This window comes from Manis javanica, chromosome 13, assembly GCF_040802235.1.
Source record: "Manis javanica isolate MJ-LG chromosome 13, MJ_LKY, whole genome shotgun sequence".
In the NCBI taxonomy this organism is placed as follows: Eukaryota; Metazoa; Chordata; class Mammalia; order Pholidota; family Manidae; genus Manis; species Manis javanica.
The window spans coordinates 73,027,756-73,041,834 of NC_133168.1; the positions used below are offsets into that span (position 1 = coordinate 73,027,756).

General features: G+C 52.1%; 1 protein-coding gene across 18 annotated transcripts in view; it reads left to right on the plus strand.

Moving 5' to 3' along the window:
• The window catches only part of SYTL3 (synaptotagmin like 3), a 76,390-nt gene that overhangs the window by 61,773 nt on the left and 538 nt on the right, over nucleotides 1–14,079 (plus strand). For 14 of the 18 annotated variants that reach the window (XM_073219845.1, XM_073219847.1, XM_037023588.2 and 11 more), the window contains 6 exons: nucleotides 5,171–5,349; nucleotides 7,083–7,185; nucleotides 8,694–8,864; nucleotides 10,993–11,098; nucleotides 12,096–12,201; nucleotides 13,110–13,330. In XM_073219845.1, coding sequence (XP_073075946.1) covers nucleotides 5,171–5,349; nucleotides 7,083–7,185; nucleotides 8,694–8,864; nucleotides 10,993–11,098; nucleotides 12,096–12,201; nucleotides 13,110–13,330 — 886 coding nt within the window. The remainder of the gene's footprint in view (nucleotides 1–5,170; nucleotides 5,350–7,082; nucleotides 7,186–8,693; nucleotides 8,865–10,992; nucleotides 11,099–12,095; nucleotides 12,202–13,109; nucleotides 13,331–14,079) is intronic. The other 4 variants (XM_017652943.3, XM_017652947.3, XM_017652950.3 and 1 more) reach the window with 2 other exon arrangements.

The following is a 14,079-nucleotide window of genomic DNA, read 5'->3' on the forward strand; positions in this document are numbered from 1 at the left end:
AGACGTGGGACATTGTTGTGTCATGTGGGCCACTTCTAAGTAGGCGCTGGCTCAGAACATTCGCCCCACCCATCACACAGAGCTCACCAGGGGTTGGGGAAGCCTCCCTTGTCTTTATTTCTGCTCTTTTCTAGTTGCCCTGATTTTTTAAAGTGTACTATATTTAGCTATCTCCTTATATTAGTGTCCTTTTATTTGAAAACAGTGGAAAAAGAGTGAGTATATTATGGCCTGTTCAATGATTCAAATACTGCCTGGGAGTGACAATGAATGAACCACTCCAACCACAGAGGTGAATTTAAAAACACAGTATCAATAGAGTGAAAGTTAGAGATAATGTACACAGTATTGTTTTTTTTTCATTAAGGTATCATTGATATACAATCTTACAAAGGTTTCACATGAGTAACTTTGTGGTTACTACATTCACCCATATTATCAAGCCCCGCCTCCACCCCATTGTAGTCACTGTCCATCAGCATAGTAAGATGCTATAGTCACTACTTGTCTTCTCTGTGCTGTACTGCCTTCCCCGTGACCCCCCCACATTACGTGTGCTAATCATAATGTTCCTTAATCCCCTTCTCCCTTCCTCCCCACCAGCCCTCCACAGTAGCCACTATTCCCTCCTTGGAGTCTGTGAGTCTGCTGCTGTTTTGTTCCTTCACTTTTGCTTCATTGTTGTACTCCACAAATGAGTGAATCATTTGGTACTTGTCTTTCTCCACCTGACTTATTTCACTGAGCATAATACCCTCCAGCTCCATCCGTGTTGTTACAAATGGTAGGATATGTTTCTTTATTATGGCTGAATAACATTCCATTGTGTATATGTACCACATCTTCTTTATTCATTCATCTACTGATGGACACTTAGGTTGCTTCCATATCTTGGCTACTGTAAATAGTGCTGCGATAAACATAGGGGTTCGTATGTATTTTTGAATCTGGGATCTTGTTTTCTTTGGGTTAATTCCTAGGAGTGGGATTCCTGGGTCAAATGGTATGTCTATATTTAGTTGTTTGAGGAACCTCCATGCTGCTTTCCACAATGGCTTGAACTAGTTTATATTCCCACCCACAGTGTAGGAGGGTTCTCCTTTCTCCACATCCTCACCAGCATTTGTTGTTCCTTTTTGGGTGTTGGCCATCCTAACTGGCATGAGGTGATATCTCATTGTGGTTTTAATTTGCATTTCCCTGATGAGTAGTGATGTGGAGCATCTTTTCAATGGTTCAAATGCCTGTTGACCATCTGAATTTCTTTTTTGGAGAAGTGTCTGTTCGGATCCCCCACCTATTTTTTAATCGGGTTATTTGCATTTTGGGTGTTGAGTACACAGTATTATTTCTAATTACATAAATTCCCAAGTCAGGCAAAACTAACCAATATATGTTTGGGGGATATATACATACACAATACAATCATAACGAAAAATAAGGCTAATTAACAGAAAATCGTGAAACAGCATTTTCTTAGGGACAGGAATGGGAGTTGGATAAGGAAGCCAGACGTACTTCTGAGGCCCTGATTATGTTACTTTAGCCAAGTGGTGGGTACAGGGACATTCATTTTAAAATTATTATTGAACTGTACCTATCTATTATATGTACTTTTTAATATATATGTCACAATTTTTTTTACAAAGGAGAAAGCAAAGCAAAGGAAATGATTTGCTCAACTTACATAGGGCAGCCACATTGTGTGGCATTTTCAAAAGGTTAATAAACTTGTGCTGACTACACATAGGTACAGTTCTCAGTCCTTTTTCACGCAGTAACTGACTGAGTCTATACTAATCCCATGAGATAGGCCCCATTCTACAGATGAGGAACCTGAAGCTACAGACAGTAAGGAAACTGCTCGAGATCACACAGCCACCAAGTGTCGGAGCCCCAAGCGGGAAGGCTGCCTGGCTGCCGACCGCTCCGCAGTGATGTGCTCGGCAGGCTCTGGAGAGCAGGACTGACTTGTTTTTTGAGTATAGCTCTTGTTTCAGTTGACTCCTCCCTTTTGTTAAATAAAAGGGCGTCAGGTCTGTCTTGCAGCCACAATAGATAACTCATGACCTTCAGAGAAGGTCATCCGGTGCTGCCTGCCTGCCTCCATAGTCCTCTTTTGCTTCTGCTCGGATTTACTTTTCTTTCAAACCCAGATAGCACCAATGGTTCTAAGAAAAGTTAGGCTGAGTTCTTACTGCTCTTGTGGGCCAGGCCCTCTTGACTGACTCCCTTTGCTGCTCAAAGTTTCAACTGGCTCAAAGATTCTGTTCCGGTTACAGGGAAATAGAACCAGAAAGCCCTCCCTGGGCAACGGCCGGCCGTAGAGGCATAAATTAACAGAAGGAATGCAGTTGAGCAGAGGGCGTGCTCTGCTATCTGTTCATTATCTGAGGCTATGCTTGGTCCCGCTAAGCAGGCATAGCAGCTGAATTACTCAGAGACACTTCCATCACCTGATGGCCCAAGGAGTTAGGAGCCCAGGTCCACTGGAGCTCTGCTGCTGATTCACTGTGCAGTTTCTGGTTGGGTCCCAACCTGCCCTGCCCTCTGCCTTGTCTCCCTATAAAATGAAGGGTGAGTAATTGCAGTGCTTCCTGGGCACCGAGCTGGAGGAGCCAGGTAGAACCTCCTCCGTACCTGCACCTGGACGGCTGTGCACACAGAGGGCAGCCTGGTGCCAGGGTGAGGGGATGGGGATTAGGTGTGCCTGCTGCGTCACCAACACCCAAGCGTGCCCCAGCAGTGCCAGTCCCGAGCCTGCCGTGTTGCCGGCTAACTCAGTTTCCTGCTCTCAAAACCACCACTTCACTCCTTTTCAAACCTCTTTCCAGGCCCTATGCCCTGCCCCCCTCCCACATTCTCAATAAATCTCCCTCCCTACTTTACAAAAATAAAATAGAATCTGCTTGGAATTCCCTAATCCCTCAGATGTCAGAATTAACCCCGGGCCTATACCCAGCCTGCTCCCCTCTCCCCTCCCAGGTGGAGAAGCCCTGTACCCAGGGCCACTGGGTCCCATCTTCTCCTGCAATTACTATTTCCTCCGTTGAAGGTCATCATTTTTCCCTCTGCCTTTAACACTTCTCTCTTTGTCTGATTTTCAGCAACTTTACTGTGATGTGCCTACGTGTTGTTTTACTTTAAAATATTCTTGCTCTGGAATCTGTGGTAGGTGATGTGGCTGACGTCCTCACCCCAGGTCAGGGCCCCCCCCAAGGCCTCCCACTCCAGCTGCGCTGCCCCTGTGGTCACATGGTGGCACAGCTCAGCCTCCGCCATAGCGTTTACACAGGACTCTTTAAATCAAGGCACTTCAAGGGCTCGCTTTATTCTTGTCATGCCTATTTATTGGGGGTTCACATGAGGCCCTTGGCTGGTGCCGGGGGACAGAAACCCGCAGAGGCCCTGCTCACCGCGGCTCCGGTCAAGCGGGACAGGTGACTGCATCCTCCCTGGCTGGACCGTCTGCTGGCCGCGCATCCTAAGCCGTGGGGACACGTCCGTTCCTCTGCCCCAGGAAAGCCCGGAGGGGCCCCAGCTGGAAGTGTGGAGGTAGCCAAGCCCCTCTTCTGGGCGGGCCTGATCTCCAAGTTTCTGTGTCTAGTCGGATGAAACTGCTGAAAGCTTGTCCGAGTTTCTCGCCTCTCGGTGACACCTTCCGGGTCAGCAGCTACCTTGAGTGTTACCCCCAGGGCGTCCCCAAGCCCTGGGAACTTGGCAGGCCCCCGCAGGCTTGCCACTGGCGTCGTTTCCCCACCCGGTCAGATGGCTGGGGACTCCAGCTGGCCCCCGAGCCTTGCGGCTGGGGTGTGCAGCTCGGCTTCTGACACCTCCAGCGCGTGCTGCTTGCCGTGTGCAGATAGATGCCCAGGGGACACACGTGCAGAGATCACCACACTGAGCTCTCTTCTCTTTAGGTTTGGACCCTTGGTCCTGGCTGTCCTGGTAGCTCCCTGATGCCTTGAAACAGTTTAATTCAGTTTTCTCCCTGCGCCTGGCAGGAAAGTTGGAGTACAGTTTAGGCTGACAGCCTCAAGCGAAGCCCCCTGGGGAATGCCATCTGATGGTCCCCCTTTTGCCTCTCTGGCAGCGCACACCTTCCACCAAGCACCCCCCATTACCTTCTATCTGCACTTGTCTGTACTCACTGATTCACACCGTCCCACCGCTCCCTCTGAAGAATTGTTGCCGGTCTAACCGCTGGAGCAGATGACATTGCCCAGAGCCGGTGGCTGGGTGGAGTTGGTGGTGTTCGTGGCATTGGTCAGCTCAGGCCCGGGTCCCTCTGGCAAGCTGCTGGTTTGTTAGGTTTTGACCTCCCTCCCATGAGAAAGAAAGCCCCAGGCTTCCTTCTTTGTTTGTCCCTACTCAGGATGTTTGACCATGTGGAGGACCTAGTTGGGAAGGAGAAGTGGAAACCACTTGGGCTTCCTGATTTCTGTGGAGTCAGCACTCAGATTGGTTGTATGCAGGTGACAGCAAATATTTAGCAAATTTAATAGTGAAAAGGCAGTTTGTTTGTTTTTTGGGGGGTAGACACTCCCTGCTACTTATCATGTGATCCAGTTGCCTCACGTGATGGCAGTTTTATTTTTCATTTAGGTGCCCATAATGATGTAAATAACAAATTCCGTGTTGTTTTTGACTGCATACCTTAGATACTTTATTCCATTTACTCCTCACCATAACCCGATGAGACATTGTGTTTTTCCATGTAGACTTTGACAAATCAAATGAGGAGCTGGACCAGCATTTGAATCCAGCTCATCTGATTCTCAGTCATGAGTGTTTGGCCCCCGCTGCTTTGCACATGGCTGTTCCCACCATGGACATCATCTGTCCTGAGACTTATCTTTGCAGAATTGCACAAGAGATAATCCATGTCATCCAACTCACTTGTGTTAAAGAATGAGGTTGTGTAACTTTTACTGCTAGGCAAAGATTGTACCTGGGTAAGATGGGTTCTTCTGAGGATTTTCCCCATCCCCTTGGACAGAATATGTGGCAAGTTATTATGGCAAAATATAAGATGATGCATTTTCAGTGAATGTTAGTTAGGATGCATGCTCTGTATAAATTTTAATATATTTGATGTCTTAAAACCAGAACTGTAAGAAAGTTGATTAACTGTAAAGTAATTTATTATATCTGTCATTCTTGATTTCAGGGAAGTTTAATTAGCATTAACAGCACTTGTACGGAGATGGGCAATTTTGACAATACTAATGTCACTGGAGAAATAGAATTTGCCATTCGTTATAGCTTCAAAATCCATTCTTTAGAAGTATGCATCAGGGCCTGTAAGAACCTTGCCTACGGAGAAGAAAAGAAGAAAAAGTGCAACCCGTAAGTTCCTCTAAGTCGTGACATGAGATGATAGAGATATTGATTCTAAAGTTTTTGTGGGAAAGTAGAAGTCCAAGAGTAATGTATAATTTACCACCCAGCCTTCCCCTGGAAGTTGCAAGCCTTCAATAGATTCCAGAGTTCTAAGCCAGTGACACCTGAACTCCAGTTTTGCCCAGCACAATTCAGTGCCCAGATTTTTTGTTCAGCTCAGCACCCCCAGGAGCTCACCCCCAGTAGCTATCCTCACACAGACCTCATGAAATCTTGTCTTGCATATGTGTAGCTTAGGATTTGGCTATAACCTCACGTGGATTTTAAAATCCCCAGGTGGATTGTAAGGCCTACTTCTGTGTGCACCCCCACCTCACTTGCTTAGAATAGTGTCTGTTGAATGTTTATTATGTTCTAGATTCTGTTATGAAGGTATAATATAGGCTAATTCAGGGAACCACCACAACAGTCCTCTGAAGCAGGTACCGTTATTATCCCCGTGTTGCAGTGGGGAAACCGAGGTATGGAGAAGTCGAGTAATTTACCCAAGGTCAAAGCACATAAACGGTGGAGTCAGACTTCACACAGCCATGCTCTCAACCACATCGCTAGAGTCCTGTTGAGGGCTACAGAAGAGGACCAGATGCATAGGCGGTCAAGGACTGAATGAATGCATCTGATGGGCTTCAAGATGCACCTGCAGAATGGACAGGGTTATGACTTCTACTTACGGGAGTCGTGTAGAGAAAGCAGTTCCAACACAACTATGAGAAAAGCCTCATGTGGGGAAAGTCAGGGGAATATTTAAAACAATGACTCTTGCAGTTTCCCTGGAGCCTAAGGTATAGGTCAGGGTCTGATAGAATCTCAGACTGCAAGGACGGGAGAGGCCCTGCACAGGGGAACCGTAAGGGCTGCAGCAGCCCGCTTGGTTTGTCTGGCGCAGAGGAGCTCCTGCGGGTTCCAGAGCAGAGGAGAGTTTGGTTAGACCAACAATCCATTCCTTTTCCCAGCTGGTCATCAAAACAGTGGGCCAGAAGTTTTCCATATAGGAAAAAAGGCAAGATGTGGTCCTTCCCTTAAACTGTACACAGAAATTTCCTGCCATCAGTAAAGCTGCCTGAGGAGCCCAAAGGGACCGTGTTGGGACCTGAGGGGAGGGGTCAGCCTAGAGCAGGATTCTGGGGGGTGGGCAGGGTGCGGATGGAGAGAGCCTCTGCCAGCTGCGCTCCCAGACTCAGCGGAGAGCAGCCGTGAATGCCGGTCCTCAGTGGTCAAGACAGTGTGAGGCAGGGGAGAGCAAAGTGTGAGGCATGCACTTCCCATTTCCACTTTTATTTATTTGTTTATTTTGGTGGGTAGAGTGAAGTTATAGGTGGATGGAGACAAGCTGGCACATGGTCTTAGAGAACCTGCCCCCCAGGGAGCCCCAAGAGGCTGCCAAACCATCAAATGGCAGGTGATGAGCGACGTAGATTCTAGGAACAGGGCACGAGGAAAGCCAGCGAGCTTCACACCCCCAGGAACATTCCAGAGAATTACAGCCAAAGACTATGCAAACCAAAAGCTGTGTGCCCAGCACTGTCCTTGTCACTGTCAGGGTGGCCACTAAGCCCTTTCTCTCAATCCCAAATTCAGCAGGGAGCAGAGCAAAGAAAATGCTGATGTGTGGGTCTGTGCTTCCTGTGCCCTTTGGGTGCCCCGGCTTTCAGCTGGTCCTGTCTGCCTTTGGCCTCTAGGTACGTGAAGACCTACCTGCTGCCGGACAGATCCTCCCAGGGAAAACGCAAGACCAGAGTCCACAGGAACACCCTGGACCCGACCTTTCAGGAGACCTTGAAGGTACTTGCTGGACACACACTCCTGTGCTTAGTCTCCCGGCCCAGGCCAGGCACACGGGCCAGGGTCCAGCGCACGGCTCTCCCAAACTCTTGAGTCAGTTAAATAAGTTGCAGACAACGAGACATTTCCTTGGGACTCTGTCAATCAGTGGCAAGCTGGTAGAAAAAAAATGTCAGCGTTTGTACAGGAAAAGTACAGCATTTGCTGAACTTGAGAGTGGCTTTTGATTAATGATTTCTGAGGAAGTGGTGGAAGGGAACCTCGCTGCCTCTCAGTTTTTGATGTGCTTTGTCCTGTTGTATTTTTATGACAATCAGAGAGGCATTCTCCAGCTAAGTTCAACTACTGTGTTGCCACCTTTGTACATGGGCTCCTTTATTGTAATATCTGGCAAACCCAGGTATCTTCATATTTTATGGGGAAAAAAAGTCATTTTATGAAAAAATTTTATAGAGGAATTCTTTGGGTTTTCACTTTCTTTGGTGAACTAGGACTTGTCATTTAGGGCAGAGATAAGGAGGGACTGCTGGGATTCAGGGTGGCGAGTGGGAGGTGAGGCTGGCACATGAAGACAGTGAGGTGTGGGAGGCCCTGAGCTGGAAGAACTCTCTGGACATGTGCACATGTGCCCGGTCAAGGCCGGGGAGCACAGGGATCCCAGGCGTCAAGCCCTTGTTTGCCTTCCTTGGAGAAGAGGGACATTTGTGAGCTCCCAGCCAAGGGCCATCTGAGCAGCTGGCACAAAAGTGCCACTTGTTAAATAATAATAGCCATTGTTTGCTGTGCCCCTGCTCTGGCCAAGCGCTTTATACTCCCTGTGAGCCAGGTGTGAGAATCCTCACTTACCAACAGGGAAACTGAGGCTCACAGAGTACTTAGAACTTAGGGCTGATGCTGAAGGAACTGCGTGTGGGCTGTGGAGCGCCACACAGGCTGGCACGCCTGCCACAGGTGCTGTTGATCCAGGCAAACGCCAGCACCAAAAGCTCATGCTTTGCACTTTTAAAAAATAAAATTCATTTTCAGTGTTTTGGAACAACCCTGGCTGGGGCAGTGCTGGCCAGATGCAAGTTCAGGTCCTGAGTTGGAACAGGTCTCTGCCTGATTTCCAGAGTCTTGGGCTGAACAAGGACTTTCATCCTTGTCTCGCAAGAGAAATTTTCCTGAGGGACGGCTCAGCGGCTGCGCAGCCTTTCCCCAGGCTGGGTACCAGGCCCCGGGGCTGAGGGGGCAGTTCCATGCTTGAGAAGGCAGAGACCCCCAGCTCCAAGCTGCCTGGCCCACTCTGACCACCCCAGGACCCTGGCTGCAACCTGCGGGAAGGAGGCCCCTGTGGGCCTGGGAGGTTTGGGTCTGGGAGCTGGGGCCTAGGAGCTGTGGGCCTGGGAGCTGAGAACTGGGATCTGTGGTCTGACAGCTGTAGGCCTGGGAGCTGTGGGTCTGGGAGCTGTGGCCTGGGAGCTGAGGCCCGGTAGCCCAGGCTGACTGTCTGTGTCCTGCCTCTGCAGTACCAGGTGGAGCCTGCCCAGCTCGTGACCCGGCAGCTGCAGGTCTCTGTGTGGCACCTGGGTACACTCACCCGGAGGGTGTTCCTGGGACAGGTGATCATTCCTCTGGCCACGTGGGACTTCAGAGATAGCGCAACACAGTCTTTCCACTGGTTTCCACTGCAGGCCAAGGTGATGTCTGGTATGGGACTGAACACCCCCCTCCCACCAGGAGAACTGAAGTCACTGTTCACAGGGACCCAAGAAGAGCACGCCTACCTGGGCAGTCCTAGACCCAGGACAACCGCATGCACGCCAGGCTGTGGCTTAGACGGGCACAGCCAAGGGAGAAGGGGCTCGAGCCGGGCTCTGCCGGGTGGGGGAGGCCGAGGGAGTCACCTGCTCCAGTGTGTTCAGGTCCCTGAATAGCCCTGTCCTCAGGGTAGCCAGACACCAGGCTGGGGCAGGTTCGGGGCTCAGCCCCTTGAGACAGCCACGTGGGTCTGCGTGCTTCCCCCACATCCAGGGTCACTTGGTGTTGGCTGTGGGGGCCTCGGCCTCCTCATGCTGCTGCAGGCCAAAGTCCATGACGTATGGTCAGTCAGGCTGTCCCCTAGGTGGGACTCTGCCTGTTGTACAGGCTAGGACGTGTTGTTTCTACACCCCCGACCCGGGCACTCTCCACACACTCAGGTGCGGGTGGCTGCGTTGGTGCCCTTGGAAGGCAAGGCCGCCCTGGCCGCAGGGTCCCTGTCCCTGCTCTGGGGATGGAGCCAACCTTGGGGTGGGGCCGGAGGCTGGCGGGGGCGCTGGCTGGGGGCGGTCTGCTCCTGGGCTGTGCCGCTGAGAGGAGAAACCCTTAGTGGGGTGGCTGCTTTGCACGTTTCTCGCCAGGACCCAAGGCTGGGGGATGAGGTCATGGGGTCTGTCACTAAGACATGACCATGGGGTGCCCGTCCCACCAGCCCGGGGCCCACGGTCAGCCTTGGCCTGCGTGCCGGCTCGTGGCTCGTGTCCTCTCTGAAGCCAGGGAGGCCGGTCCACGGTGCCTCTGCTCCAGAGCACCTTTCACTTTCTGCCGCCCTGGGGCAGGTGGGGGCCCTCAGCCAGAGCGTCCTCCCTGTCCCACCGGCGCTGCCCGTGCTGCCTTGAGCCCATCCTGCCTCCGCGCTCACCCCTCTCGGGCCTAGTGCCCCGCAGAGCCTGGTTCAGGAAGGCCAGCCAGAGTGCCTTCTCCTGCCCAAGGTGTGCCCAAGACACCGCCTAAATGCCACTCCTCCAGGAAGGCTTTGCCCATTCTCCCTGCCAGGTGCAGGCTCCCCCAAGGATCTCCTACTCAGGGCGCCCTGTCCATCTTCTCCTTTAGGTCCCCTTACAACAAACAAGTCATCACCAAGGCTAGTTGTCCTTTGGCAAGAAGGCGAGGAGCAGAAAGCACCAGGCTAAAAGGCATCCTGCTAATGCCAGCTGATAGGCAGGCACCCTGGTGCTGGACCAGGATCACCCTGCTCGCAGAGCCCCCTTGGCCCTGACAGGAGGGGGTCACGGGGCCGACCTGGGCTCTGGAAACTCACGGTGCAGGCGGCCTGATCTCATTTGTCATCCAAGGGCCAGCCTTGTGCTGGGGCAGCTGGGAGATGTGGCACAGCATGGGCGGATGGCCCCCACAGCCTCCTGCAGCCCTGGCCAAGCAGCCTGGGGCCCTTCCTCTGCTGGTGAGGGCTGAGTGACTCCCTGCCCCATGCCCCGCCCCGCCCCAGGGAGAAGGGCCGGCTGGATCGCAGCTTTGCCCTCCAAGATCTTGCTTTCTGGCAAAATCCCTCATGACCAGGGGAGCCACTGGAGTGGCAGGGAGGTGTCCTTGGGGATTCTGGGGCAAGGAGGGGGCAACTCGCCCAGCCTGGAGTGCCAACCCTGTGCGGGCCCGGGAACATTGCTGGGCTGGGTCCTTTAGTGACCTGGATGGACTCAGTGGGTGTGGTGGGTTGGCCCTATTTAATTTCTCAAATTCATGTGTGTCTGGGTTTTCTTAGGACTACCCTATGGAATGTGCCAGGGCTGCTGCACCACGTGCTTCCTTGGGCCATCTGTCTCTGCTGGGGTGGGTGGGGGTACAGAGGGCCCCCACATGTGGAAGGAAGACCATCCTGCCGTGGTCACGGCCGCTTCATGCCTGGGCTCTCCCAGGCCTGCCAGGCTCTGCGGCGGGGGAGTGGGCGGGGGGTGGTGGGCAGGGACACTGATGGACAGTGGAGGCCGCCAGAGGAACCCAGGTCAGAAGTGAGGAACCCTGCCTCTGACTTCTTCCTCTGGGCCCTAGGCAGAGATACACGAAGATGGCGCTTCTCCAAATAATGGAGAACTTGCAGTCCGGGCCAAACTGGTCCTCCCCGCAGGGCCCAGGAGGCTCCAGGAGGCTCAGGAAGGTAGGTGGCCCCCAGCCCCGCCAATGTGCTGCTGCCCCCAAGCCTGGAGCTGCAGGTAGGCTGAGGGGTGGGGCAATGTTTTCTAGCCTTTTCTTTCTGCCATCCACTGATCCCACGGGCTCCAGTGACTCTTTCCAAGACCTGGACGCTCAGCCTGGGAAATGGGTTCTTGGACCCCACGGCTTGGAAGGGAAACAAATGACCAACAGGCTGAGCCTTCGATGCCTGTTACGTGGCCCCCAGGACCCCAGCCCCAGGCTTTCTTCCCAGGGGGCAGGCTCAGATGGTCTCCCTGCTGGGAACAGCTCTGCTCTGGCCCCTCCTGAAGAGGGACCTGGCCCGCGACCACCTGTTATGGCTGGGAGTTTGGCCCTTAGTAACCAAGAGTACGACTCCAGGCACTTGGGGCCCGCGAGGCTCCAGGTGAAGGTCCCTGCCCCTGGGTCACATGAGCAGCTGCTGCCCAGCGGGAGAACGATCAAGGACAAGTCCTTGGGGACCTTGCAGAAAGGACACTGAACGAGCTTAAATCCCATGGCCATATGGAAAAAGTGAGGGCAGAGAATGCAGAGGGAGTGCACAGTTCTGGAATGTCCTTTGGTGATTCCTGTTTGACCGGGAGAGGCCGTTCTGCTGCTGCAGGTCACCCACGTCTACAGGCCTCGCCATCCCCCTAGAACAGGCGTCCTGGGAGCCCCCCACTGCCCCCAAGCCACTGGCTACCACTGAACTGAAACTTGTATCCCCCTCTGTCCTTGGGCTCCTGTACTCTGCAGCTGCGGGTGTCCCAGGGCTGCTCCGCCACGCTGCCTGTTCAGTGGGGCACGCCGGAGCGGCGCCCTCAGAGCCTCCTGACAGTGGACATGCTCCTCCTCCCGTCTGCTCTCGTGGGGTCTGAGGGCTCTGACACCCTCTCGCTGAGCTCAGTTTTCAGGTGCTGGCATTGTGCACTACGTGCAGAAGTAGGGCTGACTGCAAAAGCCTGCTTTGCTTCCAGGGCCCGGAGACCAGCCATCACCTAACGGCCAACTCTGTGTGGTAGTGCTGGGAGCCAGGAACTTGGCGGTGCGGTCGGACGGTGCCCTGAACTCATTTGTTAAGGGGTAGGTATGGGGTTTAATCAAGTATGAATAGCTGATAATCTATTACATGTATGGCATGGTCCTAGGAAGTGTAGGAAACACCAGACAGTGTAAGCCATTTTAAACTCACTGTATTTTAGCTTTTCTATAAAAATTCAACATCACATGTGTAAAAGGCTCTGATTTCGAAGAATTCATGGGATTTGGACATGCTGAGGCTAGATTTGGAACACTTTAACCTGAAACCCAAGTCTTATGTGTTATATCAGCAAATCAGCACTTTCTGACTCAAACAGGACATGGAAAAAGCAGTGTTGAGAATCTAGGCCCTTAACATTATGTCTCTCGTGAGTAGTAAGATGGAGGATGCTGTGTATCACACGCTTATTCACCACACGTGTGTTGGCATCTCCGAAGCAGAGCAAACACCGTTAATTATACAGAATCGCTACATCCCCAGTTAGTGACATAATGAAAAAATGAGGGCTTTACTATGTCCAAACACTGCCACTTTTCTGTATGGCCTTGGGCAAGTTGCACGGCCCTTCTCAATGTATCTTCCTGGGAAGAACAGGGTTAAAATGAGGTCACGTGTGTGCAGCCCTGATCCTCGGGTGGCAGGGCTGATAAGTCAGATGCTGCCTAGGTGATGGGAATGCAAGGAGGCACATTAAGAGCCCCGTGGCTTGGAGCCCCAAAGAGCACCCTTTATGCCTGGTGCAGAGCTCAGCTCTTAAATTCAGAAGATCCCATCTAGAGGTCATGCAGCCAATACTGGGATTCCATACGCATTCTTGGCTCAGAATTTTTATTCTGCGAAGGATTTAGCCCTTTCTTAGCACTTAGTCTCTGATAAGCAAGGATCAACAGGGAAAGGTGGCCACGTGCAGGCAGGCATTGCGGGATTTGTATCTCTGTCCCTCCTGCAGCTGTCTCACTCTGCCAGACCGACAAAAACTGTGGCTGAGGTCCCCGGTCCTGAAGAAGCAAGCTTGTCCCCAGTGGAAGCACTCCTTTGTGTTCAACGGGGTGACCCCGTCCCAGCTGAGGCGGTCAAGCCTCGAGTTAACCGTGTGGGACCAGGCCGTCTTTGGTATGAATGACCGCCTCCTGGGAGGAGTCAGGCTCAGTTCCAGTAAGTCTGTTTCAGGTATTTACTGGGCCCAAGTGGCATGGCTTAGCCTTAGTGACTCTCTCACATGGATACCATTTAAAGAAAATAATACTTCCACAACGGCAGGTGGTTTAACTGGCTTTGAAACTGCCTAACCCTGCCATAAATGGAGATTACCAAATCTAGTTCTTAGTCTACAACTGAGAGATAATACAGCAAAGTATTTCAACCATTTAAATCAGATTTAGATCTGCTAAAGCAACAGAGATTACAGGCCTCCTCATGGGCTGGGTACAGTATTTGCTTTTGTTTTTGGTGTCAATCATAAAAGGATTATTTTCTCAAAGGAAAATATCTTCTTAACCCAAACAAACAACAATTCAGAAAGTATTTCATTAAGAGTGGGACCCCTTTCAGCGCTGCTCCACAGGGGTGCTGCCGGCGTCCTGTGGGAGGGGATGTGCCCTTTGCTGGGGAGGACTTGCTCACTCCAGCCCCAGCCGAGGGCCGCTGAAGATAAGCAACTTTTGGTAATAAATTACAACCTGTCTTAAAAGGAATACCATGCAAAGCACACCCCCTTCCTCTAAGGAACTCCTTCCAGTGAACAAATGTAGTGCAGTCTGACACCCCCACCTGTCCACAGACACCAGAAAGTGTTAAGACTGTCGACTCCCGTTGGGGGAGAATTGGCCCCCTGAAGCCGTCCTCGCCCCATTCACGGCCTTGGGCTTTTCAGGCCTCTCAGAACCTGGGAGGACACCTGAGTACGTCCTGCTCTGGAC